Source organism: Heterocephalus glaber, unplaced genomic scaffold, assembly GCF_053883595.1.
Source record: "Heterocephalus glaber isolate CG9 unplaced genomic scaffold, H.glaber_assembly_v1.0 deba00001561, whole genome shotgun sequence".
Lineage (NCBI taxonomy): Eukaryota > Metazoa > Chordata > Mammalia > Rodentia > Bathyergidae > Heterocephalus > Heterocephalus glaber.
The window spans coordinates 14,387,845-14,414,608 of record NW_028258349.1 but is presented as its reverse complement, the minus strand read 5'-3'; the positions used below and the strand labels follow the sequence as shown (position 1 = coordinate 14,414,608).

General features: G+C 52.5%; 3 protein-coding genes across 13 annotated transcripts in view; 2 read left to right on the top strand and 1 right to left on the bottom strand.

Annotated features, from left to right (window-relative positions):
• Fbxo17 (F-box protein 17) overlaps positions 1–11,368 on the top strand; it is an 18,432-nt gene extending 7,064 nt beyond the window's left edge. The window contains exons 2-6 of one of the 5 annotated variants that reach the window (XR_015443084.1): positions 4,292–4,649; positions 5,216–5,327; positions 7,811–7,879; positions 8,161–8,256; positions 8,999–9,085. Coding sequence is in view for 3 of the 5 variants with exons in the window: in XM_087191151.1 (XP_087047277.1) it covers positions 4,301–4,649; positions 5,216–5,327; positions 8,161–8,256; positions 8,999–9,134; positions 10,479–10,622 (837 nt within the window). In the remaining 2 variants the exon portion in view is untranslated. The other 4 variants (XR_015443085.1, XM_087191151.1, XM_087191148.1 and 1 more) reach the window with 4 other exon arrangements.
• On the top strand, positions 10,631–26,764 carry Sars2 (seryl-tRNA synthetase 2, mitochondrial). Of its 6 annotated transcripts, none has more exons than XM_087191147.1 (17): positions 10,631–10,816; positions 18,935–19,030; positions 20,518–20,707; positions 21,124–21,153; positions 21,696–21,836; positions 21,913–21,967; positions 22,390–22,453; positions 22,675–22,780; positions 23,354–23,401; positions 23,521–23,629; positions 24,187–24,232; positions 24,317–24,404; positions 24,481–24,590; positions 25,533–25,626; positions 25,710–25,802; positions 25,898–25,963; positions 26,044–26,764. In XM_087191147.1, the coding sequence occupies exons 3-17, from the start codon at positions 20,654–20,656 to the stop codon at positions 26,185–26,187; spliced, it is 1,248 nt and encodes a 415-aa protein (XP_087047273.1). In that variant the 5' UTR covers positions 10,631–10,816; positions 18,935–19,030; positions 20,518–20,653; the 3' UTR covers positions 26,188–26,764. The 6 variants fall into 6 exon arrangements, 5 of the variants coding, with proteins under 5 accessions (XP_087047273.1, XP_087047271.1, XP_004859144.2 ...); XR_015443083.1 differs by lacking the exons at positions 10,631–10,816; positions 20,518–20,707 and adding exons at positions 16,039–16,305; positions 24,732–24,910; XM_021239667.2 differs by lacking the exon at positions 10,631–10,816 and adding an exon at positions 16,160–16,340.
• Mrps12 (mitochondrial ribosomal protein S12) lies at positions 12,501–15,840 on the bottom strand. 2 transcript variants are annotated; one of them, XM_004859085.4, is made up of 3 exons: positions 15,734–15,840; positions 15,418–15,485; positions 12,501–13,144 (listed from the first exon to the last, which is right to left on the bottom strand). In XM_004859085.4, exons 2-3 carry the CDS (start codon positions 15,464–15,466, stop codon positions 12,771–12,773), a joined length of 423 nt encoding a protein of 140 aa, XP_004859142.1. In that variant the 5' UTR covers positions 15,467–15,485; positions 15,734–15,840; the 3' UTR covers positions 12,501–12,770. The 2 variants fall into 2 exon arrangements, with proteins under 2 accessions (XP_004859142.1, XP_087047280.1); XM_087191154.1 differs by lacking the exon at positions 15,734–15,840 and having other exon boundaries at positions 15,418–15,666.

The window sequence follows — 26,764 nt, the reverse complement described above, 5'->3', positions numbered from 1 at the left end:
GAACAAAACTGTGGAAGAACAGGAAATGGCACTGTGGCCAGCTTTGGAAACTGTGGCCTACCACACATAGTGTCACCCATCCCTGGAAACTCAGTATCAGGGGTATCCCCAGGTACCATGACAATGTTTTACAATTGTATTTTATTCTGTGGTACTGGGGATTGAATCCAGGGCCGTTGCACTGATCTAGATTCCCAGCTTTCTGTAAATATTTTTATTGAATTTTGAGACAAGGTCTCACTAGGTTGCTAAATGACCCATACTCGTCTCAAACTCGCAATTCTCCCACCTCAGCCTGGGATTATTACAAAGCTTGTGCCAGAGCACCCAGCTTGTGACTACTGATAATAACCTCCCCCAAACACACTCACTCCCCAGTGCCTGGGCAGAGGTGGTGCCAGGCCTTATTTGCCCTGGACTAAGGCTGCAAGTAATTCACATTCAGCCATGGGGACAGGGTAGGGAGCACCGCCAATAAGCAACTTGTATACTTTGTATAGTGCCACTGAGGGACCATGAGCTATTTTTTTTCCACTTGTTTATTTATTTATTTTAAATTCTTTTATTGGTACATTTTAGGTATACAACACATTTACATTTCTCATTGGGAACTTGTACCTTTACATGATTCATCTTGGTTCTTATTTTTTTCCTATTCCTAGCCCTTCCTTCACCCCCTCCACCCATCCCTATTTACAAAGACTTTGTTTCCATTTTTTCCATTTCTCATAATTTTTCCATCCACTTATTTATTTATTTAGGTTTTTGGGACAGGGTCTCACTATGTCCTCCAGGCTGGCCTTGAACTCACAGTGATCCTCCTGCCTCAGCCTCCCGAGTGCTGGGATTACAGGTGTGCACCACTGCACCTGGCCTGAGCCATGCTTCTTGCTCCTTGGTGAAGTTTGGCTGCCCTCACTAGCCACCCCAGCCCCAGATGCCCCTTGATCACCAGTGACAGCACACTCCTGAGAAGAGCAGACCAGGGGACTAAACTCTGGGGGCTCTCACATCCCTGCCAGGCAAACCAGTGGACTTGCTTTTAAGTCGTAGGTAATTATCAGTGCAGCTAACAGCCACCCGGAGAAAAGCAGTTTAGTCTGAGAGCAGCAGGTCTTCCCAGCTTCTGTCTTTCTGTGGCAGGAGTAAAGGCAGGGTCAGGATTTTTGCTATATCCACAGGCCACTTACCTGAGAGAAACATCTTCCTTCTTTCTTCTTAATTTTTTTTTAACAAAACCTTGACTGGGGCCAAGGATTTAGCTCAGTGGTTCCACTGACTGCCCCACAAGCACAAGGACCTGAGTTCGATCTCGGGTACCAAAAAAAAACCTTGATCGGTCCACTTGAGGATAATCCCAGCTATGGAGAAGGGCACACTCCCAGGCAGATGCATACCAAGCATTACCACACAGGAGCCTCTTAAACTGGGGCAACCTAGAAGGAGTGAGTCACCTATTAAACAAGATCATGGGGTTTGAGAGCTGATCCAGCTTAGATGCACAGCACGGTGCCTCCCTAAGGGCCAGTAAATGTCACCACACGAAAATATCACAGCTACATAGTTGCCTGTCACTTTTTTCCATGTGTAATAACAATAATAGCCACCGACAATATTAGATAATTAGCACTCTTCCTTATGAACCCCAAGCACTTTTCCTAAGTGTCTTACAAATATTAACCACGTCGTCCCTATAAAGTAGGCAGCATTAACACGGCCATATTTAGAAGGGGAAACTGAAGCAAGGAGACACTAACGACACAAGTGACTTGCTCCTGGTCATACCAGTAAGAGAAGCATCCGGGGGAGTGGCCACAGGCAGGCAGGGTGGGCCCAGTGCTGTTCTCTCCTCACAAGGCTGCTCCATGCCTCCGAGGACAAGGTTGTGACATGAGTGTCTTTCCAGGCCTTGGTCTGGCCCCTGAGCTTCTGTTCAATAAAGGTGTCTGTGTCACCTCATCATGCATCTGTATAACATCAGTTTTCCCATCTGTGAAATGGGGATTTTGTTTTGTTTTTTCGGTGCTGAGGATGGAACTGAGAGCCTCACAACTGCCAGGAAAGTGCTCTACCACAGAACCACACCCCAGCCGCCACACTGGGCTTCTCCCATGATGCTTCAGTCATTTGCTTATTTGACATCTCCTTACTGAATGTTTATGATGTGTCAGGCACTGTCCTAGGCACTGGGGTTCGCAGGGTGCAAAAGAAACAATTTCTGCACTTATAGTGATTACTGTGTAGTTGGTGAGACAGCCAATAAAGATAAATAAGTCACAGTTATTTGTTAGAAGTTCGAAGTTATGTGTTAGAAGTTGATAAGAGCTTAAGAGATGAAAGGAAAGGGAAACAAGTCAGGGAAGGTGATGCACACCTGTGATCCCAGCACTCTGGGAGGCTGAGGCAAGAAGATTGCAAATTCAAAGCCACCCTGGGCAATTTAGGGATTAGTAAGACCCTGTCTTAAAATTAGGTGGGGAGGAGCTGGGGTGTAGTTTAGTGTAAAGGCCCTGAGTTCAATCTCCAGTGCAGAAAGAAAGAAAAGGAAAGAAGGTAGGGGAGAGTGAAAAGGTGAGAGGGGAGAAGGGCAGGACAGAGAAGAGCGGGAATGGGACAGGGATTTAGCTCAGTGGTTCTGCTGCCTGCTTCGCAAGCATAAGGTCCCAAGTTCGATCCCCAGTACCAAAAAAATGAAACAAAACAGAGAAGAGTGGGGAGGTGTGAAACAGTTGTCTAAGGGAGAGATGGGGGAAAGAGAAATGTAATCTGATTGCCAGGCAGCATTAGGAACCAGCTCACGTTCACATTCACAGACTTTAGGTGAGAGGGGCCCAGGAGTTGTGCTGATCTCCAGCCACCTCAGAGTGTGTGGGTACAGGCACGGGGTGTGTGGGTGTGTGTGCACGCGTGTGTGTGCAGGGCTGGATTTAACCAGTGTGTTTTCGGAGGAAGTCAAGGGGGCAAGGGTGTATGCAAAGAATGTTTTTTTGTTTTGTTTTGTTTTATTGAGGCAAGGTCTCCATTTGTAGTTCAGGCTGGCCCAGGACTGTGTAGCGCAAGCCTTGCCTCGAACTCACAGAGATCGATCCTCCTGCCTCAGCCTCCAGAGAGCTGGTATTACAGGCATGCACCAACATACCCTGGCTTGCAAAGAATGTTTTTGTTTGGTTTTGGGTACTGGGGATTGAACTCAGGACCTTGCACTTTTGAGGCAGATGGCACCACTGAGCTAAATCCCCAGCCTACAAAGAATGTTTTAATGCTTATGGAATTTAAACTGCATGAGGAAGAAAAGAGAGCAGCAGCAGAGAGGGGCAGTGCAGAGGAGGGAATCACAGGCACTGGAAGGACTGTGGGCCTCTGGGACACTGGAGGGAGTGAGATAGAGCAGGGGTAATGAATGGAGAGTAACTGTGTAAAATGAGTCCTGAAGAGGCTGCTGTCATTGAAGCAAGGCCTACTGTGACTCTGAGGACAAGGTCACTGTAGAAGAGGTCAGGGAACTGAGAGGCTGGGGGATCTTCCGCCTGGGTACGGGAATCACCAGGGTGCTGCTAGGAGCATCCTGTGAGGAGTGAATCGAGACAGATTAATGAGAGCGGAGAGAGGAGCACACCTGGGTCAGCAGATGACCCACGAGGTGGCCAGTGACTGACCCCTGGTGACGTGAGATCTGTAGCTGAGTGACTGGGAGGGTGGAGGAAGGATGATCTAGAACAGCTCCAAGGGGTAAGGACACCTACTCTTTTGAATGAGCATAAATAGAGCCTGGTTCTGGTTAGAGAAAGACGGTAAGAATGTTCCAGGGGGAAAAAAGCTGAGGAAAAAGATTTTGCTAAAGACAGGTCATGAATGCCAGAGGCCCTTGGAACTGGAACAGACTGGGGTGGAAATGGTCTTCCCTCCTGGATCAGGGTGCTTATGGTCATGTAAAGTGTTCAGCCACGTGGGAGCTGTGGTTAGCGCTCCTGATGGGGTCAGGCCACACAGGGGTCCTTTTATTTCTGAGACAGTCTCAGCTGGGCTTGAATTTTCCATCCTTCTGCCTCAGCTTCCCAGGCCTAAGCCACCACGCCTAGCTCCAGCCAGGGTCTTTTGTCCGAGGAAGAAAACCAGAAGACCTCTCCTGATTGTTGCTCACACACACACACACCCCGCCCCCCGACAGCGGGAATCCAGTCTGGCTTCCTGCCGTGGCAGCCCCGGTTCCTCAGGGAGCTGATGAGGGCATTCGGGAGACAAGAGGGTAGGGCCTGGATGCGCTGACCCACCGACCCCTCTCGACCCGCAGGCGGCGGCGATGGGCGCCAGGCCCTCGCGGCGGGGGCGGCCCGTGGACCCGCCCATGGCCCTGGACGAGCTGCCCCTCGAGCTGCTCGTGCGGGTGCTGAGCTACGTGCCGCCGTGCACGTTAGTGACCCGCTGCCGAGCGGTATGCCGCACCTGGCGCGAAGTGGTAGACGGGCCCACCGTGTGGTTGCTGCAGCTGGCCCGCGACCGTAGCGCCGAGGGCCGCGCACTCTATGCCTTGGCTCAGCGCTGCCCGCCCAACAGCGAGGACGAGGAGGAACTCCCGCTCTGCGCCCTGGCGCGCTTCTCTCTGCGCGCGCCGCTCCGCCGAAACCTCATCTTCAACTCCTGCGGAGAGCGTGCGTGCCGGGGGCGGGGCCTAGGGCGGAGCGGGGCCGAGACTTCTGACGGAACCCTAGGAAAGTGGGCCCCGGGGCGGTGGAAAGAGTGGGCGTGATAAGGATGGGCAGGGCCATGGCAGGCTGTGGGCAGAACCTGAGAGATGTAACCAATGGGAGACAACTAAAGGAGCTAGGGGCGAAGATAACACGTGAAACTGGGAAGGGCACTCTGAGGGCGTGGCTTAAGAGGAAGTACCTAAAGCAGGCTGGGGTGAAGCTGATTGGATGCTGACGGAGGGAGGTTGCGTAGTAGACTAAGGCCTCACAAAAGTGGGAGGTAAACTGAGTGGGCGGGGCAAAGCAGGAAGTGAAGCCCCGGGGGACGCCAGGAATTTGAGAAGCGAAAAGGAGACCAAGCAGGGGAAAAGGTTGAATGGATGGGCGGGCTGAGTGACTCTAAGGCAGAATGCTAGGGTCCGAGGTCTAAGTAGAAGCAGCGAGGGGGTGGGGGAGGTGTTTGGGGGGTTGGGAGGAGCCGCGAATGGGCAGTGTCTGCTGGTGTCATCCCCTTTGTGTTCTTACAGAGGGTTTCAGAGGCTGGGAGGTGGAGCACGGCGGCAACGGCTGGGCGGTGGAGAAAAACATAACCCTGGTGCCTGGGGCTCCTTCCCAGACCTGCTTCGTGACTTCTTTCGAGTGAGTGGTCCCCGGTGCCTGGGGCACAGGCCAAAGAGGGAGGAGGGGACCCTGCCACGACCCCACCCTACCTTCAACTGCCTCACCCTCTCCTCACATTCCTGCCTTCTTGCATTCAGCAAGCAGCAGTTTGGGGTGGGTCTGCCGGGGTACTCAGGTTCTAGGCACTGTTGTAGCTGCTAGAGATACAAGAGAAAAGATCAGAAAGGTTAACAACCTCTCCTTCCTTCCTTTGCATTTTAGATGTAGGGTGAGAGTAGCTATTAAACACAAGCAGTAGCCGGGCATAGTGGAGCATGCCTGTAATACCAGTGTTCTAGGAAGCTGAGGCAGGAGGATCACAAGATGGAGCCCAGCCTAGGGACCTTAGCCACGTACCAAGACTCTGTCTCAAAAAAACAAGCGGGGGGGGGGGGTGGTATTTAATTCAGCGGTTCTGCCACCTGCCTTGCAAGCTCAAGGTCCTGAGTTCGATCTCCGGTACAAAAAAAAAAAACAAGCAGTAAAGTAACAACACAACAAGCATTTCCATTGGGTTACTCTATGCTAGACGCTTTATGTGTAACTCAATTCTAACAACCACCCCAAAACCCAGGTTCTGTTCTTGTCCCCATTTTATATAAGGAAATTGAAGTACAGAAAGTAACTAATATCCAGTAAATGGTAGAGTTGGGAAATAGACCCCGGTAATCTGGCTCCAGAACTCTTGATTATGACAACTGCTGTGAAGACACCCAAACCGAGCTGGGCATTGTGGTGCACACCTGTAATCCCAGAACTCGGGAAAGCTGAGGCAGAAAGATTGCAAGTTGGAGCTCAGCCTACTAGTAATTTAGAGAGACCCTGTCTCAAAATAAAAAATAAGGGCCAGGCATGTAGTTCAGTGGGTTCTAGCTCCAGGACCCAAAAACAAAACATTTAACTGTGTGTGTGTGTGTGTGTGTGTGTGTGTGTGTGTGTGTGTGTGTTTTGAGACAGGGTCTCACTAAGCAGTTCAAGCTGGCCTTGAACTCACTATGTAGCCCTGGCTGGCCCTGAACTTGCAATGATCCTCTTTCCTCAGCCTCGGAGCCCTGGTATTACAGGCATGTACCACCACACCCGGTGCTAATTGATTATCTTTGAACTTCATACTACCTACTCATTCTCCTTGTCCCTTCCTTCCATGGGCAACCATTCTCATGTGGCATTATCCAACTTTCTAGTAGTTGGCGTACACTGGGGAGCAGGAGTGATATCTCCCTATTGTTTTAATTTTCATTTTTCTGTAATGAGTATAAGCATCTCTTTGTGTGCTTCTTGTTAGCTTTTTGTTTTGTTTTGTTTTTTTGAGGCAGGGTCTCCCTTTGTAGTTCAGGCTGACCCTGAACTCACTATATAGCCCAGGCTGGCCTCAAACTCAGTGATCCTCCTGCCTCAGCCTCCCGAGTGCTGGGATTACAGGCGTGCACCACCACACCTGGCCTGGTTAGCTTTTTTGATTCCGTCTTTTGTAAATTACCTGTTCATATTTTCTGTTAGGACTGATATATGTTTCTTGTTGACTTAAACGAATTCCTTGTATCATCCAGATGTCCCTTGGATGATATATGGGAATGTATGTACATCCTGGGAATGGTAGAAATCATCTCCTACTTGCTATCTGTATTAACTGTGTCCATAGTGGTTTTTTGTTGGCAGAAATCTTTTGCTTCCGTATGATCAAAAATTTCTCTCTCTTCTCTAAAATTTGTATTGTTGGTCTTGGGCCTGTAGCCCAGTAATACAGTGCTTGCCTAGGATGCATGAGGCCCTGGGTTCAATCCCCAGCATTAAAAACAGAAACAAACAAAACTGTATTCTTGAAATTTTGTTTTAAAAACTCCTTCCCCACCCCTAGCTCCTAGCAATAGTCCCTTATATACTGTTTTCTAGTAACCTCATATCTTCACATTTAGGGTCATTTTTTTTTCTGGTACTGAACCCAGGGCTCTCACACTGAGCTACATCCCCAGCCCTTTATATTATTTTTTATTTTGAGATAGGGCCTCACTAAGTGACTAAGTTGCCCAAGCTGGGCACAAACTTGCAATCCTCCTGCCTCACCCCCTGAGAGTGCTGGGATTACAGGCATGTATCACCATGCCCGGTTTAGGTATTTAATCTATCTTTGAATGTGCTGTTATGTAAGGATCCAATCCCCTGCCATATACTGAGCCTGTTTTCCCAGCACTGTCTACTAAAGAATCTACCAATTCCCCATGGAATGGTGTTTGCACCTTTGTCATTGTAGGAAGTCGCAGGTCTAGTTACAGTGGAGGAGGCACATGTCACCCACAGGCCTACAGATGATGAGGGGAAGAACAGCTATGGGACCTGAAAGCAGAGGCTGTGAGGAGACAGCACTGTGGGTTATGCCCTTTCTTTGAGTGACACAGCAGTCCCTTGGGAGGGAACTTAACCCTAGAAGGATTAATATTTAGATTTTATTCTTTCCTCCCTAGGGTACAAGAGACCCAGCCATACAGGCCATGCAACCTTAAGAGGCCCAGAACTCTCTGCTCCAGTGTTTAGTATGTGGCCTTCATTGTCACTCACATCCTGGTCCCCACAAACATTAGGGTCAGGCTAGTAGATAGGTCAGCCTCCTAGAGCCCAGAGCTGGGCAGAGAATGGGGAGGGGTCTGCGAGGGGGAGGAGGGATGCGAGACCCATCATGCATCTTCCACACTGTCCAGCAAACCCTGAGCAGCTGCTTTAGGCATGGTGATCAGGGAAGGCTTCCTGGAGGAGGTGGTTTCTGCCTGACTTGAATGCCAGGACTGTGTCCCAGCCCCTGCTCTTCCCCTCCCAGATGGTGCTTCAAGAGACAGCTTGTGGACCTGGTGACGGAGGGGCTGTGGCAGGAGCTGTTGGACAGCGCCCAGCTTGAGATCTGCGTGGCTGACTGGTGAGTAAAGAGTGGCAGCCTGCCCCCAAGGGCGGTGGTGGCAGGGTGCGGCAGCCCCCCCGGGTCAGTGGTACAAGCACCTTTCGAAGTGAGGCCGGGAGAGAGGAAGTGAGGTTCACAGTTACAGAGCCGGGAGGAACGGGGCCTGGTGAGCCCAGAGCCCCCGCCCCACACTCTCCCACTCTCTTCCCGGGGAACCTGGACTCACCAACAGGCTTGATGCCCCTATCACCCCAACTCACTGCTGACTCTAAAGGCCTGTGGATGTCCAAGCCTTCTGAAGGGTGAGGAGCACTATGCCCTGAGAACTGGGCTCAGAGGAGACACAGTGGAGGTGGGGCGCTGGCTGGCTTCAGAGTCCAGGAGCCGTACTTCAGCGAGCGCTCCCCTTCCAGAGCTGGCAAGATCTTCTCCAAAGCATTCAGACTCTTCCCAGTCTCTTCCTACTCCAGATCACCAGGCTTCTCACCGTCGTCACAGCCCTGCCCCTTAATCTAGCCAATCAAAGCCTCTCAGGCTTCTCCTCGCTTTGGCCCCACCCCGGGGCATTTAGGCTCCTCCTCCAAGCTCTGGCTCCACCCCCAAGGAGAAAGTTCCTACCCCAGAAGGGCTCAGAAGCCACCAGATGTGGTGCAGAGGTGTAAGACTTTCATCCAGGTCCTGGAGGGCCTCCACCTCCCTCCTCCCAACCCAGAGAACTGGCGGGGTGGTGGGGACATCTAGGCTCACTGTCACCTGGCAGGTGGGGCGCCCGAGAGAACTGCGGCTGCATCTACCGCCTTCGGGTCCGCCTCTTGGATGTGTACGAAAACGAAGTGGTGAAGTTCTCCGCGTCACCCAACCCGGTCCTTCAGTGGACTGAGAGGACCTGCCGACAGGTGGGTCCGGACTGCTTTCCCACTCACTCTGACCTGCTTTGAGGCACACAAACCCAATCTGTCACCCTGCTGTGCCGTGGTGCTCAGCGGTCATTGGTGCTGGGTACCTGTAGTCATAGCTAACAATTATTGAGCACTTTCTACACCACCTCCCAGGGCTGTTCCAAGAAGTTCACAGATTAATTCACTTCCTTAGCACAACAACCTACATGTTCAGTATTTATTGAGCACCAGCTGTGAGTGCAGAAAACTGCTAATGGAGTTGTAGTGGAGTGATGAACCAAATTTTTTGCCCTATCTCCATCCTAGAAACTGAGGCACAGAGCAGGTGACTGGCACAGTCACATTTAAGGCATGCAGGGCCTGACTCAAGCCCTGGCTGACCCCTAAGCCTGTGGTGTCACAATCATCAAATATCAAAGTTACCTTCTAGGTAGCCTCTTGGTTTCACTCCTGCCCTCTTCCCCTACGACCCCAGAACGAAGCATCCAGAGGATCCCACTAAAATCTGAGTCATCACAGCACTTCTCTGCTTGTCACCCTCCCTTGGCTACATCTCAGCAAAAGTCAAGCCCCCAAAGGAACTAAGGGGCTGGGGAGCACTGATCTATACCACACAGAGATGAACTATGAAAATGTTACACTAAGTGAGAGAGGATATGAAATGTCCACAACAGGCAAAGCCAGGAGACATAGAGTAGATTAGTGGTTGCCAGGGGCTGAGAGGAGAGAACTGGAAGTAATGGCTGATGGATACAGTTTTTTTCTGGGGTTGTTCCAGAATTAGATAGTGGTGATAATTGCATAACAATATACTAATAATCACTGGATTGTATACTTTAAGATGATATTTATGTTTCATGAATTTTGTCTCAATTTTAAAATTCCAGAAACAAAGTCTGAGTCTTCCTGTAGCCCACAAGACCCCACGTGATCTGCCCATTACTTTCCTGAGCTGGTCTCCTAGATCTCCCCTCACTCTGCTGCAGGCATGCTCCCCCCTCAGGGCCTTTACACGGCTGTTCCGTCTGGAACACTCTTCCTCCACAGCCCCACATGGCTCCCTCTCCTTCAGATGTCCACTCAGATGTCACCTTGGGGAGGCCCTCACTTGCTTCACTCATATGTCCATCACTCTCCTAGCAGGATGCCCTCTACCCCCACCACCTACATTCAGTGTCTGCCCCTTAACAGGTCATCACAGGGCAGGGGCTTCCTGCTGCCGACCTCACTGCTGTGCCCATGCACTCAGCACAGGGCCTGATGCCTACTGTGTGCCCGCGCAGTGAGTCTGCAGAAGCTGAAGAGGAGCCCACGGCACTCACTTCTCTCCTTTCCCTGTAGGTCTCCCACGTATTCACCAACTTTGGCAAGGGCATCCGCTATGTGTCTTTTGAGCAGTATGGGAGAGACACGCGTTCCTGGGTGGGGCACTATGGCGCCCTGGTGACCCATTCCAGCGTGAGGGTCAGGATCCGGCTCTCTTAGCTGGCCAGCATGACCACACCTTCCGGGACACACTGCCATATGCTAGATGTCATCAAAATCAAAAGTGGCTTTGCAGCCCTGAGCCTGAGGATACCCAGATATCCAGAGTCCCATGGCACCTGCATGGTGACCTTCGTGCTGTATGACAAACCAGAGACCCCAACAGACACTTCGTGGCTCGCTGAGCTCCCCAGGTAGGGATGTCACAGACTGGGGACATTAAGTTGGTTTGTGTGCCTGCAAGCTGTTCCTTCACAGGTAGACACCTGAGTTAAGAAACAAAGGTTAACTGAATCAAGAAACAAAGGTCAAAACAGCCTTACGATGGAGAGGGGGAAGCTGCTGATCAGGGAATGGTGACTCTTGTCCATGTTTTTGAAGTGAGTCACTGGCAGAAGCCAGAGTTCATTTGGGCCATCTGTCCTTAAGACCCACAGGGGCCTCAAAGGAAACCCTGTTGTTTTGGGGTCTCTGGGATTCAGCTGTGGGGCCCTATAACCAGCCATCTCTGGGCACTGTCCAGCCCGCCCCTTTGAGCCACCTATCTGCCATCAGAATTCTCCAAGGCCAGTCCCCACCCTCACCTCCTGCTGGATGACACCCTCCTTCCCCCTCACGAGTGCCTTCCTGTATGGGGACCTGGCACAAGGCCCAGCATGTGGAAAAGCACCCTGCCCCTGAGTCCAAGTGCTGCCCAGCAGGCCCCAGCCAACCAACTGGCTCAGTAAAATTGGTGTTAAGTATGAGGTGATTTGTATTTCTTGTCTTTACTCTGCACTTTGTGCCTCTAGTGCTTATAATCACGAGAACCTCAGGAGGGTGCTTGCCAAGTGCCTCTGTCCCTGAGAGTTTGCAGAACCAGGGACGCCTATGATGCGCCCAGCAGATGAGGTCCTCACTGTTCTCAGGCAGGTGTGTTCAATACCATGTGGTCCAGGCACAGCCAGCTTTGTTTGCTTTTGTTTTTTGAGACAGGGTCTCACTATGTAGTCCAAGAAGGCCTTGAACTCCCGATCCTCTCACCTCAGCCTCAAGTGCTAGCATTACTGGCATGAGCCACCATGCCCAGAGTAGGATCAGCATTTAAATGCCCTGCCCCAAGTCACTGGGCGAGTAAGCAGAGATGGGGAACAGGCCAGAGTTGGGCTCCAGAGCCCAATGACAGAAGCACAGCCTCCAGTTTAAAAGCAAACACGGGGGCCAGGGATTTAGCTCAATGGTTTCGCCTGCTGTGCGAGTGCAAGGACCTGAGTTCGATCTCCCGTACCAAAATAAAAATAAAAGCAAACATGGCCAAATCTTGTGATCACACAATTCTGATGGTCAGAATTATCCTCAGTGGCCAGGTATAGTGGTGCATGCCTGTAATCCCAGCACTTGGGAGGCTGAGGCAGGAGGATTGCTGCGAGCCTGGACTACATAGTGAGACCCTGTCTCAAAACAAAACAAAACAGAATTACCCTCAGTGCCACTTTCAAGGGAGGAAATGGAGGCCCTGAGCAGGGAACTACTATAGCCAGCTCACAAGGCAGTTAGGGGTGCAGCCAGCACTTGAATCCAACTGTGTCAGATAATATCAAAGAACAGCTCTCAGCTTGAAGCACCCCATTTAACCCTTGCAACGTGCCTTCTATAATTACCAACTGCTGCCATTTCCCAGATGACCACACTCGGGGGCAGCAGCACAGCAAGGCGGTCAGTGCTGCCCAGCAGGCTCCAGAGCTTAAAGCTGAGCAGCCCACACAGGCACTGTGCACACTGTGTAACCTCATCTTCACCAAACACAGCCACTTTCTGGGAGAGAAAACAGGCCAAGAGAGGGTGGCAATGCCACAACCACACGGAGGGCAGATACTGCACCAGGGAGTCACATGGCAATCATGGGGATCTGTGTGTTTATTGCAGTGTTTTGTCCCAGCAGAAGAGGCTGCTCAAGCCAGCACTGAACACTGACCTCAAAGTATTAACAGCGGGAACCTTTTTCTAATCCACACCCAGAACCCCAATGAGCTAGTGGGGGTCCTGATGGAAGAGGCAGGTTCAGGTTTGTTGCCTCTGGAGTAGGAAGGGCTGGTTTCTCAGGACCTGCCAGAGCCCAGACAGGAAGGTTCTTTTTCTGCAGGGAGCCAGGGCCACTGTGCCCACTGGTCATTTCTTCTTCTTCTGCACGTGGCCACAGTCATACTTGCCCCGCACAACTTTGAGCTTGACACCGGGCAGGTCTTGGGTGCGGCCACCCTTCACGAGGACCACATGGTGCTCTTGCAGGGTGTGGCCCTCACCAGGGATGAAGCAGATAGCTTCTCGGCCGGTGCTGAGCCTCACGTGGCAGCACTTGCGGTTGGCTGAATTGGGCTTCTTGGGCTTTCGGGTGAATGTGCGCAGGACCACACCCTTCAGCTGTGGCCTGCCTTCCGTGGGGCCCAGACGCAGGGGCTGCTTCTTGGGGGGTCCCAGGCGGTGCATCTGGTTCAGGGTAGCCATGGAGCGGGTGGCCCAGAGCCGGGGAACCAGGGCCAGGCCTTGAGAGAGACAACCAGGAGGGTGGAAGGTGGTTATTATCCCACCACATAGATAACAGCATTTGCAACTCAATTTTGGTGTTCTAGGCATGCATCCAAGCACTTTAAAGGACCCATTTGTTTACATCCGGGGGTATTTTTGCATAATAGTAATAACTGCTAACTAATGTTTATTAACCATCATGTGTCAGGTTCTGTTTTAAGTCTTTTACATAAATTAACTGAATGTATTCTTCTAAGAAGGTACTAATTTGAATGCGGTTTGGAAATAACAAAAATGAGCAGAGCAACCACATCATACACGCATTCATGTCACCCCTGCAGCAGCCCTGTGGGGGGACTCCTGGTCACCCCTCCTCTCAAGCCCACATTCAGCCCATGAGGACATCCTGTCAGTTCAGTTTGGTACAGCTCAGAAGCCCCCGCCTTCTCCCTCCCCTGCTAGCCCACCTTAGGCTGCTCCATCCTTGTCTCCTGCTGGACTATGGCACCCTCCTCCTCCTGAGCTCCCAGCTCTGGCTCCCAAACACACAGCCAGAGGGAGCCTGAACACCAGGTGCAGATTGGGCCCCTTCCCTGCTCAGAGCTCCCTGTGGCTCCATCTCAGGAGAAAGGATAAAGTTCTTCACCCAGTCTGCCCCTGTGATTCCTCGATCTTAGCTCCCCACTGGTCTCTTGCTCTCGATGGGGCCCCAAAAACACCAACAGAGAGGATACCACGGTGGCTAAAGACTGTAGTATGAGGAAAGGAAGGTGCAGTAGGAGAAGGGGAGGGAGATTTATTTTCAAGGCAGACCAATGGGATTTGTTCACAGACTGCATGTAGCTGCGTGAAGATACAAAGACAACTGGGTTCTTGGCTACATTCATTGAGCACCCACGGTGTCTAAGCCACAGTGATAGGGACACAGCAGGGACTGAGGACACTGGGCCCTAAGCATGATCTTGGGCTCTGAAGTTACAGTATCATCTATCTATCCATCTCCTACTCCTCTCACTGCTGTTCAGACGTCCTGCCAGCTCCCCAACCTTACACTCCCTTCCATACCCAGGCTCTACTGTCCACTTCCATGTCTCCTTTTGTCTAGAGTGACAGCCAAATTCTTTTCCCCCTCTTTGTTTTTTGAGACAAGGTCTTACTATGTAGATCAAGCCAGCCTTGAACTCATTATGGCTTCAAACTCATGAGCTCCTCCCCCAGCCTCCTGAGTGCTGGGATTCCAGGTGTGCACCACCACCCCCAGCGATGGCCAAATTCTCAAAGAAGCTGAGCCATTCCTAGAAGTGACTGCCTAGTACCATGCCCCTGAACGAGACTCTTGGCATCTGTGCCTCATTTTCCTCACCTACATCCTGGGCACCATGGTTTCGTCTCCCTCCTTGGTGCCATGTGAGACTACCATGAAATATTTTACATGTCCAGTGAGCCCTGATTACTGAAGCAGGGAGCAGGCCTAACTTGCCCACCCTTGTGATCTTTGCTGAGTGACAGAGTGCTTAAGAAAGGTTTTCAGAGCACACAGTTAAATGAAATACCTCCCACAGGCAATGGCCCATGAGAAGCATTTGATGTCTCAGGAAAGTATGAGCCAGGTACAGTGCCACACACCTGTAATCCCAGCACTCTGGGAGGTTGAGGCAGGAGGATCTCAAGTTTGAACCAAACCTGGGCAACTCAGTGACCTAGTGAGACAGTCTCAAAATTAAAAAAAATAAAAAGGCTAGCAATGTAGTTCAGTGTTGAGACCTTGGTTCAACCTCCAGTACAGAAAAGAAAGAACATAAATAAAGCTACTTCAGTGTCTGGCACATTCTAGGCTCTGGAAAAGCATCAGTTGAATAAATGACTACAATACCTTGCTAGGCTGTCTTACCCATGGGAAGTAATCAATAAATACCTGCTGAATGAATGGTCATGCGACGCTGTATCATGCAACATGCTCTGAGAAGTGTAATGTTAGCAGATTTCTTGTGCAGTCATCATAGGTTGCACTCATATACACTAGGACTGGCAGGGCGTCACCAGGCAGTATCACCTCATGCAACAACCCTCATAGATTCGGTCCTCAACCTCGTTATGCAGGGCATGACTGTAATCAACACCAAACTGCTTCAGGCACAATTACCTTCAATGAAGCTACTTTTCACCTGTTGTCTAGCAGCCCGAGTTCTGCCAAAAGCCACCGGGGAACCACCTCTGATTTAAAGTCCATGATTCCACGACTGCTGCGTCCCAGACGGGATAACTCTCATCCAGCTACCTCCCCACTTACCACGACTTAGGGACGTGTTGAGACCACGGAGAAGGCCAGACCAGGACATCCCGTCTCTTGGTGCGTCCCTGTGTTAGGGATAAGAGACTCAGAAAGGAGGAGAAAAAAGTGGCTATAGTCGCCGAGGGCCGAAATTCCTAAGGAAGTTCTTTTAGAGGTCTAATCATGACCCCTTATGCTATTAACAGAAAGTCCCTCCGCATAGCCTAGCTCTAACCAGGCTCTGGGGACGCACTGATCCCGCCTGCATATAGGAGAAAAGGGTGAACTAGGGGGAGAACCGGGGAGATTTGAAGGACCAGATGCTTCCACTGACCTCAATGACCCTAGCAGGGTCTGAAGCCACGCCGAATCTTGACTCCACCACCTTCCGGGGATTACCCGGGGAGAGATTGGCTGGTTCTGCTAGGAAGTTACAAAAAGGATAGGACACACACGACGATTGGCCAAAGACAGAGTCTATCACAGGCAACTTTCCTCAGTGAACTGTTTCTGAGGCCCTGCGACTGCAATATCTTCCAGAGTCTGATTGGTTTACCTCAGCACATTGGCTGCTTTGCAATTGGTTTAAATGCGGAGTAGGCGGGACAAAGGGCTCTTGCCTCCTCGTTTCCGATCCAAATGGCTGCGTCCGTGGCGCGGCGCTTGTGGCCTTTGCTGGCTCGTCGGGGGCTTTGGCCCCGGGGAGAATGCGTCTACGACCAGAGTCCAGGGAGAAATTTTGCTACAGAGAAACGAGGCCGGAACCTCCTGTACGAGCACGCGCGCGAAGGCTACAGTGCACTCCCTCACCTGGACATGAAGCTACTGTGCGCATGCCCAGAAGAGGTCGCGCGCGCCTTGGAGCTCCGCAAGGGGGGGCTGCGACCCGCAGATCTGCCTAAGATTGTGAGTGCTCTTGCGCGGCTGCTGGCTTCGCAGCGGTGGGTTCGAAACCTCAACTCTGTTTGGGGGAGGGAGACTATTTGCAGGATTTTAGTTCCTTCCAACGTTGGCCAGTGTCTTGAGCATAGCATCCGCCTTTGTGTCAATTGTCCGCTGAGGGCTAGGGATCTACAATGTGCGAAGGATGCCTTCTATTATTCTGTTATTTTACGTCTATCGCGTAATGCGCGCTGAATACCTAGTGTGCTCTAGGGACCTACTATATATAGTACCAATGCTCTCTGGGCTCCAGCCTCATGGCATGCTTACCCTAAGGCCACACACACACACACACACACACACACACACACACACACGCACGCACGCACACACAAAGTAAGGAACGGGGTATTAATCAGGCGGGGAAGTGTCAGGCAGTGGTCTTGCTTTCAGAGAGGTAGAGTTCTGTACCAGTGCCGCAGGAAGCAAGCAGTTAAATAGGGTTTAACGAATGAATGGTTCTGCTGAGCAAATACTTAAGGGACATCTACTGTGTTCCAGTGTTCCACGGGGTGAGAACAGGCGATGAGTAAAGACGATAAAAATCACTAGCATTTACATAACACCACATATGAGGAAACTAGAACTGGGGTCATCTTATTTCTTTTTTTTCCCTACACTAGGGAGTTGAATCCAGGGCCTTCACCCTGAGCTACATCCCCAGTCTGTTTATTTATACTTATTCTTTCTTGAGATACGGTCTTACCAAGTTGCCCAGGCTGGGTCTCACCATGTTGCCCAGGCTGGGCTTGAGTTTGTGATCTTCCTGACTCAAGCTCCCAGAGTGCTGGGATTACGGGCATGTGCTACCACACAAAGTTTGGGGTCATCATATCTCTATGGTGAACAAATGTAATAGGGTCACCAAGTCTTCCCCGTTCACTCTTGGATCCCTCCAGCCAGCCTGTTCTAACTGCTTTTTATACTTTGGCCTCAATTAATTTTTGCAACAACCCTGTGAATTAAGTGCCATTATTTCCCCCTCGCTCTATCAAAGGGGAAACTAAGGCTCAGAGAAAAGCTGGTAAGTGGCAGAGGAGATTTAAATCCCTGCTGTTTGGCGCCAGAACCCACAATCTGAAGTACTCCACTATGCTCTACCATAAGCAAGATGAGCCAAGTTCACTGTCTAGTAAATGAGAAATATTTCACATACAGTTGTAACTATGTACTCAAACTCTGATAAGTACTATGAAGGTAAGGTACAAGACAACTTGAGGCGGCTTCTTGGAGGACGTGGGTGGCATTAGGCAAAGATCTATGGGTTGAGTGAGAGCCAGAAGAGGGGAGAGGAGTATCCCAAGGGAAGGGGGTCAGCATTTACAAAAGCCTAGCGGTAGCATATTCTGTTTGGTAAACACATAGGTAATTTAATGTCACAATCTTTAGTAGGGTTTTCAGTCATTGTGGCCAAGAATAAGGAAGCATTTCAAGTCCTGGCCCAGGACACACACCCACAATTGAAACCAAAGTTTCATGTTCTTACCATGAGTGATGCAGTCTTATTTTTCTTAATTATATTCTCTTTCATTTTTATTTTATTTTATTATTTTTTTATTATTATTATTATTTTTTTTTTTTTTTTTTGGTACCAGGGCTAGAACTCAGGTCCTTGCACTTGTAAGGTGGCGAAACCACTGAGCTAAATCCCTGGGCCTCTCTTTCATTTTTAAAACATTTTTAATGCTTTTTGGTTTTTGCTTGTTAGTTTTTTGAGACAAGGTCTCGCTATATAGTTCATGCTGGCCTTCAACTCACTATGCAGCCCAGGCTGGCTTCGAACTTACAGTGATCCTTCTGCCTCAGGCTCCTGAGTGCTGGGATTACAGGTGTGTGCTACCATGCCCGGTTTAGAAATCCTAAATTGATGTTATAACTCCCTGTCTGTTTGGGCTGCTGTAACAGAAAACTATCAACTGGGCAGCTTCTAAGCAACAGAAATTTATTTCCCATCACTTGGGAGGTTGGGAAGTCCAAGGTCAAGGCACATGCAGGTTTTGCCTCTGGTTCATAGATGGCCGTGTTCTCACTATGTCTCACGTGGTGGAAGAGGAAGAGTTCACTGTGGTCTCCTTAATAAGTGCATCAATCTATTCATCAGAGATGTAGCCTTGTGGCCTGGGATCGCCTAAAGCTACACCCCCTAATGCCTTCCCGTGGGGTGGGGATTTGAATATAGGAAGGGGTGGACACGGGCATTCAGTCCACAGTGCCTGTGTTGGGTCACGGCCCAAAGGCTGAAAAACACTTCTGTGAGGTTCAGCTCTCTTCAGGGCCCTTCATCTAGTCCAAGGGGAGTGAGGAAAAGTCTAGGATGGTGGCTTATCTTTAAGGGGGTGACCCAAGAGTCACACTTACCCCTTCCACTCATGTCTGTTGGCCACACTTGGTCACAACAGCACAAGCGCTGCAAAGGCAGCTGGGAAGTGTGACATGCCTACCTCAGCATTGGGGAGTTCTTGTCCTGAGGGAGGAGGGGAGAGTGGCTTGTAGGGGCCCATGAGGGGTCTCCACTACAGCACCTGCAGGGCCAGGTGGCCCAGGGGTGAGGCTCCAGCAGCGAGAAGCATCTTTCCCTCCTCTCTGCCCACAGATCTCCACGTGGCAGGAGCTGAGGCAGCTTCGGGAGCAGATCCAGAACCTGGAGACCGAGAAGAGCACTGTGGCAGAAGCAGTGAGGGCCCTGCTGGTGAGCAAGTGTCCTGAGCAGGCGGGGGCAGCGGTGGGGGCACCGCTGGCCACCGGCAACAGGAAAGGCACTTGAACTGCAGGGACAGTCATTGCCTCACATTCTGGCTGCCGAGGGTCCCCAGCGTCCCTAGGGTTGATTAGTTAGCAGCTGTTGCCTGCATCTGCAGCCATGTTGTCTCCCCTCTCTGGGCTGGCAACTTCACTACATTGATCTGACCTGAGTTTCCCGTCTTGATTCCAAGATGGCTGCCATAGGGCAGCAGCCCCTTCCATAACTCTGCCATAGGCAGAGAGCAGGGACTGCTTGGGCTCTGTGCTTTTTCCAAGAGCAAGAACACTGTTCCCCAAGGGGAATCTCCTTGTGTTTCATGGGCCCAGATGCCCACCCACGCCCGTCACCAGTAAGAGGGATGGAGTCCCTGCTGTGGCTTAGGGCTGGTTAGCCTCAGGCTGGGCTCACGTCCCTGAACTGCAGGGAAGGTAAATGGAGTCAGATGTTACAGGGAAGAAGAAAGAAGGGATCCTGGGTTAGACAACCCAGCAATATATATTACAGAGGGTATAAAAGCAGTTACTTAAAAAAAAAAAAAAATCTAGCCAAGGGCCGGGGATTTAGCTCAGTGGTTCTGGCGCCTGCCTCGCAAGCACAAGGTCCCGAGTTTGATCCCCGGTACCAAAAAAAATCTAGTCAAGGACTGGCAATTTAGCTCAGTGGCATTGTGCCTGCCTCACAAGCTCAAGGTCCTGAGTTCAATCCCCGGTACTAAAATAAAATAAGTCCAGCCAACCCAGGCATGATGGTGTACATGTATAATCCCAGTACTTGGGAGGCTGAGGCAGGAGGATTGCCCTGAGTTTGAGGTTAGCCTGAGCTACATAGTGAGTTCAAGGCCTGCCTGAACTACATAGCGACACCCTGTCTCAATCAAAAAAATCCTACAATAAATGTGGTCAATATGTGTATGACAAATATGTACTAATAAAAAAAAAGTATAAAAATAAAAAACCCAGCCCTAAAATAAAAGGCAAAAGATAAACAAACAAAAGAAAATAACCCCCCAAAAATCCAACCTGGCATACCAGATGGTGCACATCTCCTGAGGAAGCTGAGGCCAGAGGATCACAAATCCTAGCCCAACCTGGGCAACTTAGCGAGACCCTGTCTCAAAATAAATAAAAAAGGCTGAGGATCAGCCTAGCACCCTAGCTCAGTGCTCCCAGGCTTCCATCTCCTGCACTTCCCCCCCCAAAAAAAAACAAACTTCCAGATGTTCATATAGCAGTCGCTGTGCACGAGGCACCATAAGCTGTGCTTTCCAGACTCCCAGTCCACACAACATGGTGATGCAGGAACAGACAAGTCTAGTTTTACACTTGGGGAAACTGAGGCCTTACATCCTACAGCCAGGAAGTGAGAGAGGTGGACCTGAGCCCAGGCATGTGGGTTGCTTTCCGCCACTCCTCAGAGGCCCCTGCCACTTTCAGGCCCAGCTGCCCGAGACCTGCAGAGTGCGCATCCAGGCCAGCAGCCCGTAAAAATGGCAGAACTGCTGGCCTACCTTCAGAGAGCACTGTTACTCAGGGAAGCTGCATCGGGGTGGAGGATCATCCTACCACCCAGATGGGGACACTGAGGCCCAGAGAAGGGGAGAGATTTGCCCAAGGCACACAGCTGGTAGGTGCTTGGCGGTCAGGCCCACATCCGCCCGGTTTGCTCAGCAGCTCAGGGTCATGGAGGTTCTGAACATCATGGGTCTTTGGCAGCTGGCCTCAGTCACTCAGACCTTCCCTCTCCAGACTCATTTGCTTATCTGCCAATGGGCCCCCACGGCTGCAGAGTGGGCCATGATGCAGGAGACCGTGTCCTCACCCCAGTCCTTCGTGGAGGCGGCACACCGTACTCTGCTGCTGGTGTGATTACTGCTCCATCGCCTTGCCCTCCTAGTTACTTCAGCAGGGAGACTGAGGAACCGAGTGGTGGAGGGACACTGACTGGGCAGGAGATCCAGATCCGCTGCCCTGTTTGACCTTTCACCACACCCTGCAGGTTTATCAACCTAATCCTTACCCTCCCCATCTCTCTTCTGCCAGGTGAACCAGGACCACAGTCAAGTGCAGCAGGTACCACAGGGGGCTCATGTCTTGTCCTGGGTTGGAGATGGGCAGGGTAGCTTCTGTATCCGTCACCATTCTTCCATTGTAAATGACAAAAATTGCAACACAGACAAGTGTAAGGGGAAAAACAGAAAGCAGGCCCTCTTGGCTCACAAAACTAAAATGGCTGGCTTCAGGTGTTTGGTTCTGTTTCCTTTCCTTCTCAGCCCAGATTTCTCCCATTGTGGAAGGGATAGGCAGGACTAAGCATGTTCTTCTGAGAGCTCCCACCAGAGTCCCGAGACTGCTTCTCAAGAGTTCATCAGGGGTCACACGCTTGTCACTGAGCCAATCATGGAAGTCAACACAACAGAATGTTCTAGCTGGCCAGGCCTGAGTCTTGTCCACAGGAACCTGCCACGTGACGGGGTTCAGGAAAGGAAATTCAAGTTGCCAGACCAAAAGAAGAGGCAACAGAGATCCACCCCAGGGGTTCTGCCAGTGAAGACTGAGGTCCAGTTAAGGGCTCCCACCCTTACCCTGGGCTGACCCCTTTGTGCTGTCCCCAGGACCCTCAATATAAGGCCCTGAGGACCCGTGGGCGGGAGATCCGGAAGCAGCTTGTGCTCCTGTACCCCAGGGAGGACCAGCTGGAGGAGCAGTTCTACCTGCAGGCACTGAAGCTGCCCAACCAGACCCACCCAGACGTGGTGAACATCTCGGGGGGCGACGAGGGCCCTCTTGGCACCTCCTCCCCGTGACACCCCCATCTCTGTGTCCCTGCAGCCCGCCGGGGATGAGAGCCAAGCCCGAGTGCTCCAGGTGGTCGGAGAGAAGCCAGGTGGGCCATGCCCATGGCCAGGCACACCTGGGATGGGGGTGTGGGGCTCCTGGCGCCTGGGGTGCAGCTGAGCCTTTTGAGAGCTCAGCTCTGTGGGTGGTGCACTGTGGTCCTTCTCTCCCTTCCCTGCCTCTGTCTCCCCATCCTTCCGTCTGCTTCTCCGGCTCCCTTTCTGAGCACCTCCTTCCCTTTCCCGTCTCTCTGCTGCTCCAGCTCTCTCTTCACCTTTCCCCATCCCCACCCTCTTCTGCCCGCTTTGGCTTTCTCTGTCCTTCTCTCCTCCCCTCTTCTCCCCCTCTCTCTTCCTGCCTCTCTTTCCCTTTCTCTGTCGCTCGCTCTCCTGCTGTTTCTGCTGCTCCATTTCTATCTCTGTCCCATCTCCCTCTTCCCATCTCATCCCATTGCTTTTCACCCACATCCAGCTTTCTCCTTCCAACCTCGGGGCCACGTGGAAATCGGCGAGAAACTCGACATTATCCGGCAGAAGTGAGCTCCCTCCGCCCTCCCCTCACTGTAACAGCTGGTGTCCGCTCCTGCACCGCGAGGCTCAGCCTGAGATGTGCAGATGCCAGGGCCGCGCCCAGCATGAATGTTTGATGCCCACCGCGCCTGGCAGCTGGGCTTCCGCCCCAGGTGCCCGAGTCCCTCTTGCCTCTGCCAGCCCTGCCCATATGCAGTTGCCTGTCTGTCTGCCCATCTGTCCCCAGGCGCCTGTCGCACGTGTCGGGCCACCGCTCCTATTACCTGCGTGGCGCAGGGGCCCTCCTGCAGCACAGCCTGGTCAGCTTCACTCTCAGCAAGCTCGTCGGCCGGGTACAGCTGGGCCGGGAGGGCTGTGTGGACTGGGCAACATCGACCCTGAGTTCAGAGGACTCCAGGAGAGGGGAGGATTTTGTGTGTATTAGTGATACTCAGTTCTTATGATGATCTTAGGAAGTAAGTGCTTATTTTCCCCACTTTAGAGGGGAAATCTAGGCCTGGGCCCAGGGGCTCAAGGTCACAGCCAGAACATGGACCTGGCCCAAAGCCTGGACATATAACCACACCTCTCTGCTTGCCTAGGGTAAGGGAAGCATGGTGTCCATGAGGAGTCAGCAGGCTGACCTCGTGGGACACTGGTCATAGTCAGGGAGTCAGACATTTCTCCCATAATCTGGAGGGCACTAGGGAGCCATGAGAGGCTCAAGCAGGGGCAGGATGTGGCCAGACCTCTACCTGCCTTGTGCTGGATGAACTGAGGGGAGGAACTGGAGCCTGCAGCAGGATGGCCCTGGTAACACAGACACCAGAAACCTGGCCTCACTTGGTATCTTCTGCTGAGGGAGGGGAGTAACTCAAGTGACGGGAGGACAGGCCCTGCCTGTACCTCACTGACTCCTCCTGCAGGGCTTCACCCCCATGACGGTGCCAGACCTGCTCCGAGGAGCTGTGTTTGTGAGTGAGCCCAGCACTGTCGGGGAGGCTGCCCTGGGCCAGGGGACTCCAGGTGCTCCCCAGGAGGGCTGGGGCTGTGACATGAAGCCAAGGGTACCCCCACCCCCGGCTTCCCCCAGGAAGGCTGTGGTATGACACCGAATGCCAGCCCGTCCCATGTGTACAGCATCGACCCCTCCCACTTTGAAGACCTCCACCTAGCTGGGACAGGAGAAGTGGGGCTCGCAGGTGAGCACCCCGGGGGTGGTGGGGCGGTGGGGCAGAGGGGCAGGGGACATTGTGGGAGACAGTAGGAAGCATTCCTGGGAACAGCAGGCAAAGCTGCCTGCCCTGGAGAGCTCAGCTGGGCATGGTGGTGCACACCTGTAATCCTGGCATTCTGGGAGGCTGAGGCAGGAGGATTGCAAGTTTGAGCCTAGCCTGGGCAATTTAGACTCTGTTCCAAAATAAAAATTTTAAAAGGAGGGCCAGGGATTTAGCTCAGTGGTTCTGCTGCCTGCCTCACAAGCGGAAGGACCAGAATTTGATCCCCAGTACCAAAAAAAAAGAGAAAAATTTAAAAAGGACTGGGGATGTAGCTCAGTGGGAAGGCACTGAGTTCAATCCCCAGTACTACAAAACAAAACACAGTTGTGTGGGCTGTTCACTGCACAGAGACATAGTGACAGTCCAGCAGTTGCTCTTACACGGGGTTGCCGACACCAAAGGAAATGCCTTTTCTGAATGTCACAAAGGCTTACGAGTGACAGCTCCCCTGGCTATCCTATTCCTTCTCTTTCTTCCAGGCTACTTCATGGACCACAGTGTGGCCTTCAGGGACCTGCCAGTCAGGTGACACCGAGTTCCTTTAAACCCTATCCCCACCCCACACATTCACTCTGTCCTCCCTGACCCAGCCTCACCTACCCCCACCAGGATGGTCTGCTCCAGCACCTGCTACCGGGCAGAAACCGACACCGGGAGGGAGCCTTGGGGGCTCTATCGGGTGCACCATTTCACCAAGGTTGGTGGGGTCAGGACAGCGATGAGGGGTCACCCGGGCCGCCAGGCCTCCTAACTGCTATGCCCCACCCGCCCAGGTGGAGATGTTCGGGGTGACAGGCCCCGGGCTGGAGCAGAGCTCACAGCTGCTGAAGGAGTTCCTGTCCCTGCAGGTGGAGATCTTGACGGAGCTGGGCCTACACTTCCGGTGCGGACTGGGCCAGAGGGTGGGCTGAGGGAGGGGCAGGATGGCCAGGTGCTCCCCTCTGTGGCTTCCTTTGTTCAGCGCAAGGACAAGGATGGATGAGGTGGAACATCCATGCGTGTCTGCAGTGAGGCCCTCCCGCAGGTCCCCAGCCCCGGCCACCTCTGCACACCAGCTGAGATGCCTCTTTCATGGCCAGTGGGAAGTGAAGCAGGGAAGGGAGGAAGCCCCCATCCTCACTCACCTCATCAGGCACTCGTAGTTCTTGAAAGAGGCCAGGAAAGGTGGACTTTTTTTCTGGGTGACCCAGCAAAACACTGGAGGTACTGTTCTGTTATTTTTTTCCAGTACTGGGGATAGAACCCAGGGCCTTTGTGCTGAGCTACACCCCCAGCACTTTTTATTTTTAATTTTGAGATAGGGTCTTGCTATGTCATTAAGATGCCTAGACTGACATTGGCCATGGTGGTGCAAGCCTATAACTCAGGAGTCTGAGGCAGGAGGTTCACCACACGTTCCAGGCCCCCTCAATCCTCATAATGAGTTCAAGGCTAGCTAAAACTACATAGCAAGATCTTGTTTCCAAAAGTCACCTGCCCACCAAAAAAAAAAACCCAGGCTGGGCTCAAACTTCCAATCCTTCCTCCACCTCCAGAAGTGCTGGATTACAGGCATGCACCACTACACACAGCCTCTTACAGAAGGGAGCATGGCCACGGGGAGCAGCCTGGAGACTCCATGCGCCTTTCCTCCCTTCTGTCACCTGTACTGCCTTCACCACCCCATCTCACCTCTGCCCCTTCATTGCTGTCCCCCCTCCCTCTTGCCTGCCATTTCCCTCAGTTTGGGCTGCCTGCTCTTCCTTGACCTCCATTCTCCCACCATCTTCTCCACCTGTCCCCGCACACCTGCCAACCATCACTGCACTTCTGTCCCCGGCCACAGGGTCCTGGACATGCCCACCCAGGAGCTGGGCCTTCCTGCCTACCGCAAGTTCGACATTGAGGCCTGGATGCCCGGCCGAGGCCGCTTTGGAGAGGTGAGCCCTGCTGGGCTGGTTGGGGGACAGAAAGGAGAGGCCTGTCCCCCACGGCCGAGCCACTGAGCCCCACCTGCCCCCAGGTGACCAGCGCTTCCAACTGCACCGACTTCCAGAGCCGCCGCCTGCACATCATGTTCCACACCGAGGCCGGGGAGCTGTGCTTTGCCCACACGGTGAGGCCCATGTGCCCCCACCCACCTGCCCACTGGCCTCTCCCCATCCTGCGTCCCCCCAGGGCCCTGGCAAGCCCGGCTCTCCTCCCTCCCAGGTAAACGCCACAGCCTGCGCCATCCCCCGTGTCCTCATTGCCCTGCTGGAGAGCAATCAGCAAAAGGTAAGGGGTCAGGGGTCGTCTGGGAGGGGAGGCTCAAGGGCTGGGGTGGTGGCAGCATCCTGAGGCCTATCTGTCCCCAGGATGGTTCGGTCCTCGTGCCCCCTGCCCTTCAGCCGTACCTTGGCACTGATCGGATCACAGCCCCCACCCACGACCCTCTCCAGTACATCGGCCCCAACCAGCCACAGAAGCCCAGGCTCCCGGACCCATCAGCATCAGGCTGAGAGCCGCCTGCACCCACTCCTGGGTTGTCGCTGCCTCCTGGAGCTCCAGAGGCCCCAAACACTGAGCCTATCTGCCTTGGCACATCCTGATGCCTGTGAACACTAGATCCACACCTGGGCGCCGGGACCCCATAGCCCATCCCTCCTGCTTCCCTGTCCCTCAGTCAGTCAGCAGCCCTGGGGTCTTGGGGGCCACCCAGAGGGCTTGTGAGGATGCCGAATCCCCCCATGTCCCCCGGGACAAGCCAGGCAGTCACCTCGGTGGTTCTGGCCCCAGACCTCCCCAGGTCCGTCCTCCACAAGCTTCCCACTCCACAGCCAGCTCGTTAGCAGCCCCCTTCAGAACACTTCCAGAATCTCTTGGGCCCCTCTTCGGGTCCTGGCCACCCCCATCCCTACTTGGATGTCACAGAAGCCTCTTCACGGTCTTGAGCAAGACAGAGCAAGGCCCTCCCCTGCCTAGAGCTCTCCCTCAGCTCCATCTCAGAAAAGGACAAAACTGTCCTGACATCTGGGTCTGTCCTCTTTGGGTTCTCCAGTCATGTCCACCTTCCCTATATAAAATGTAGTTATGTGA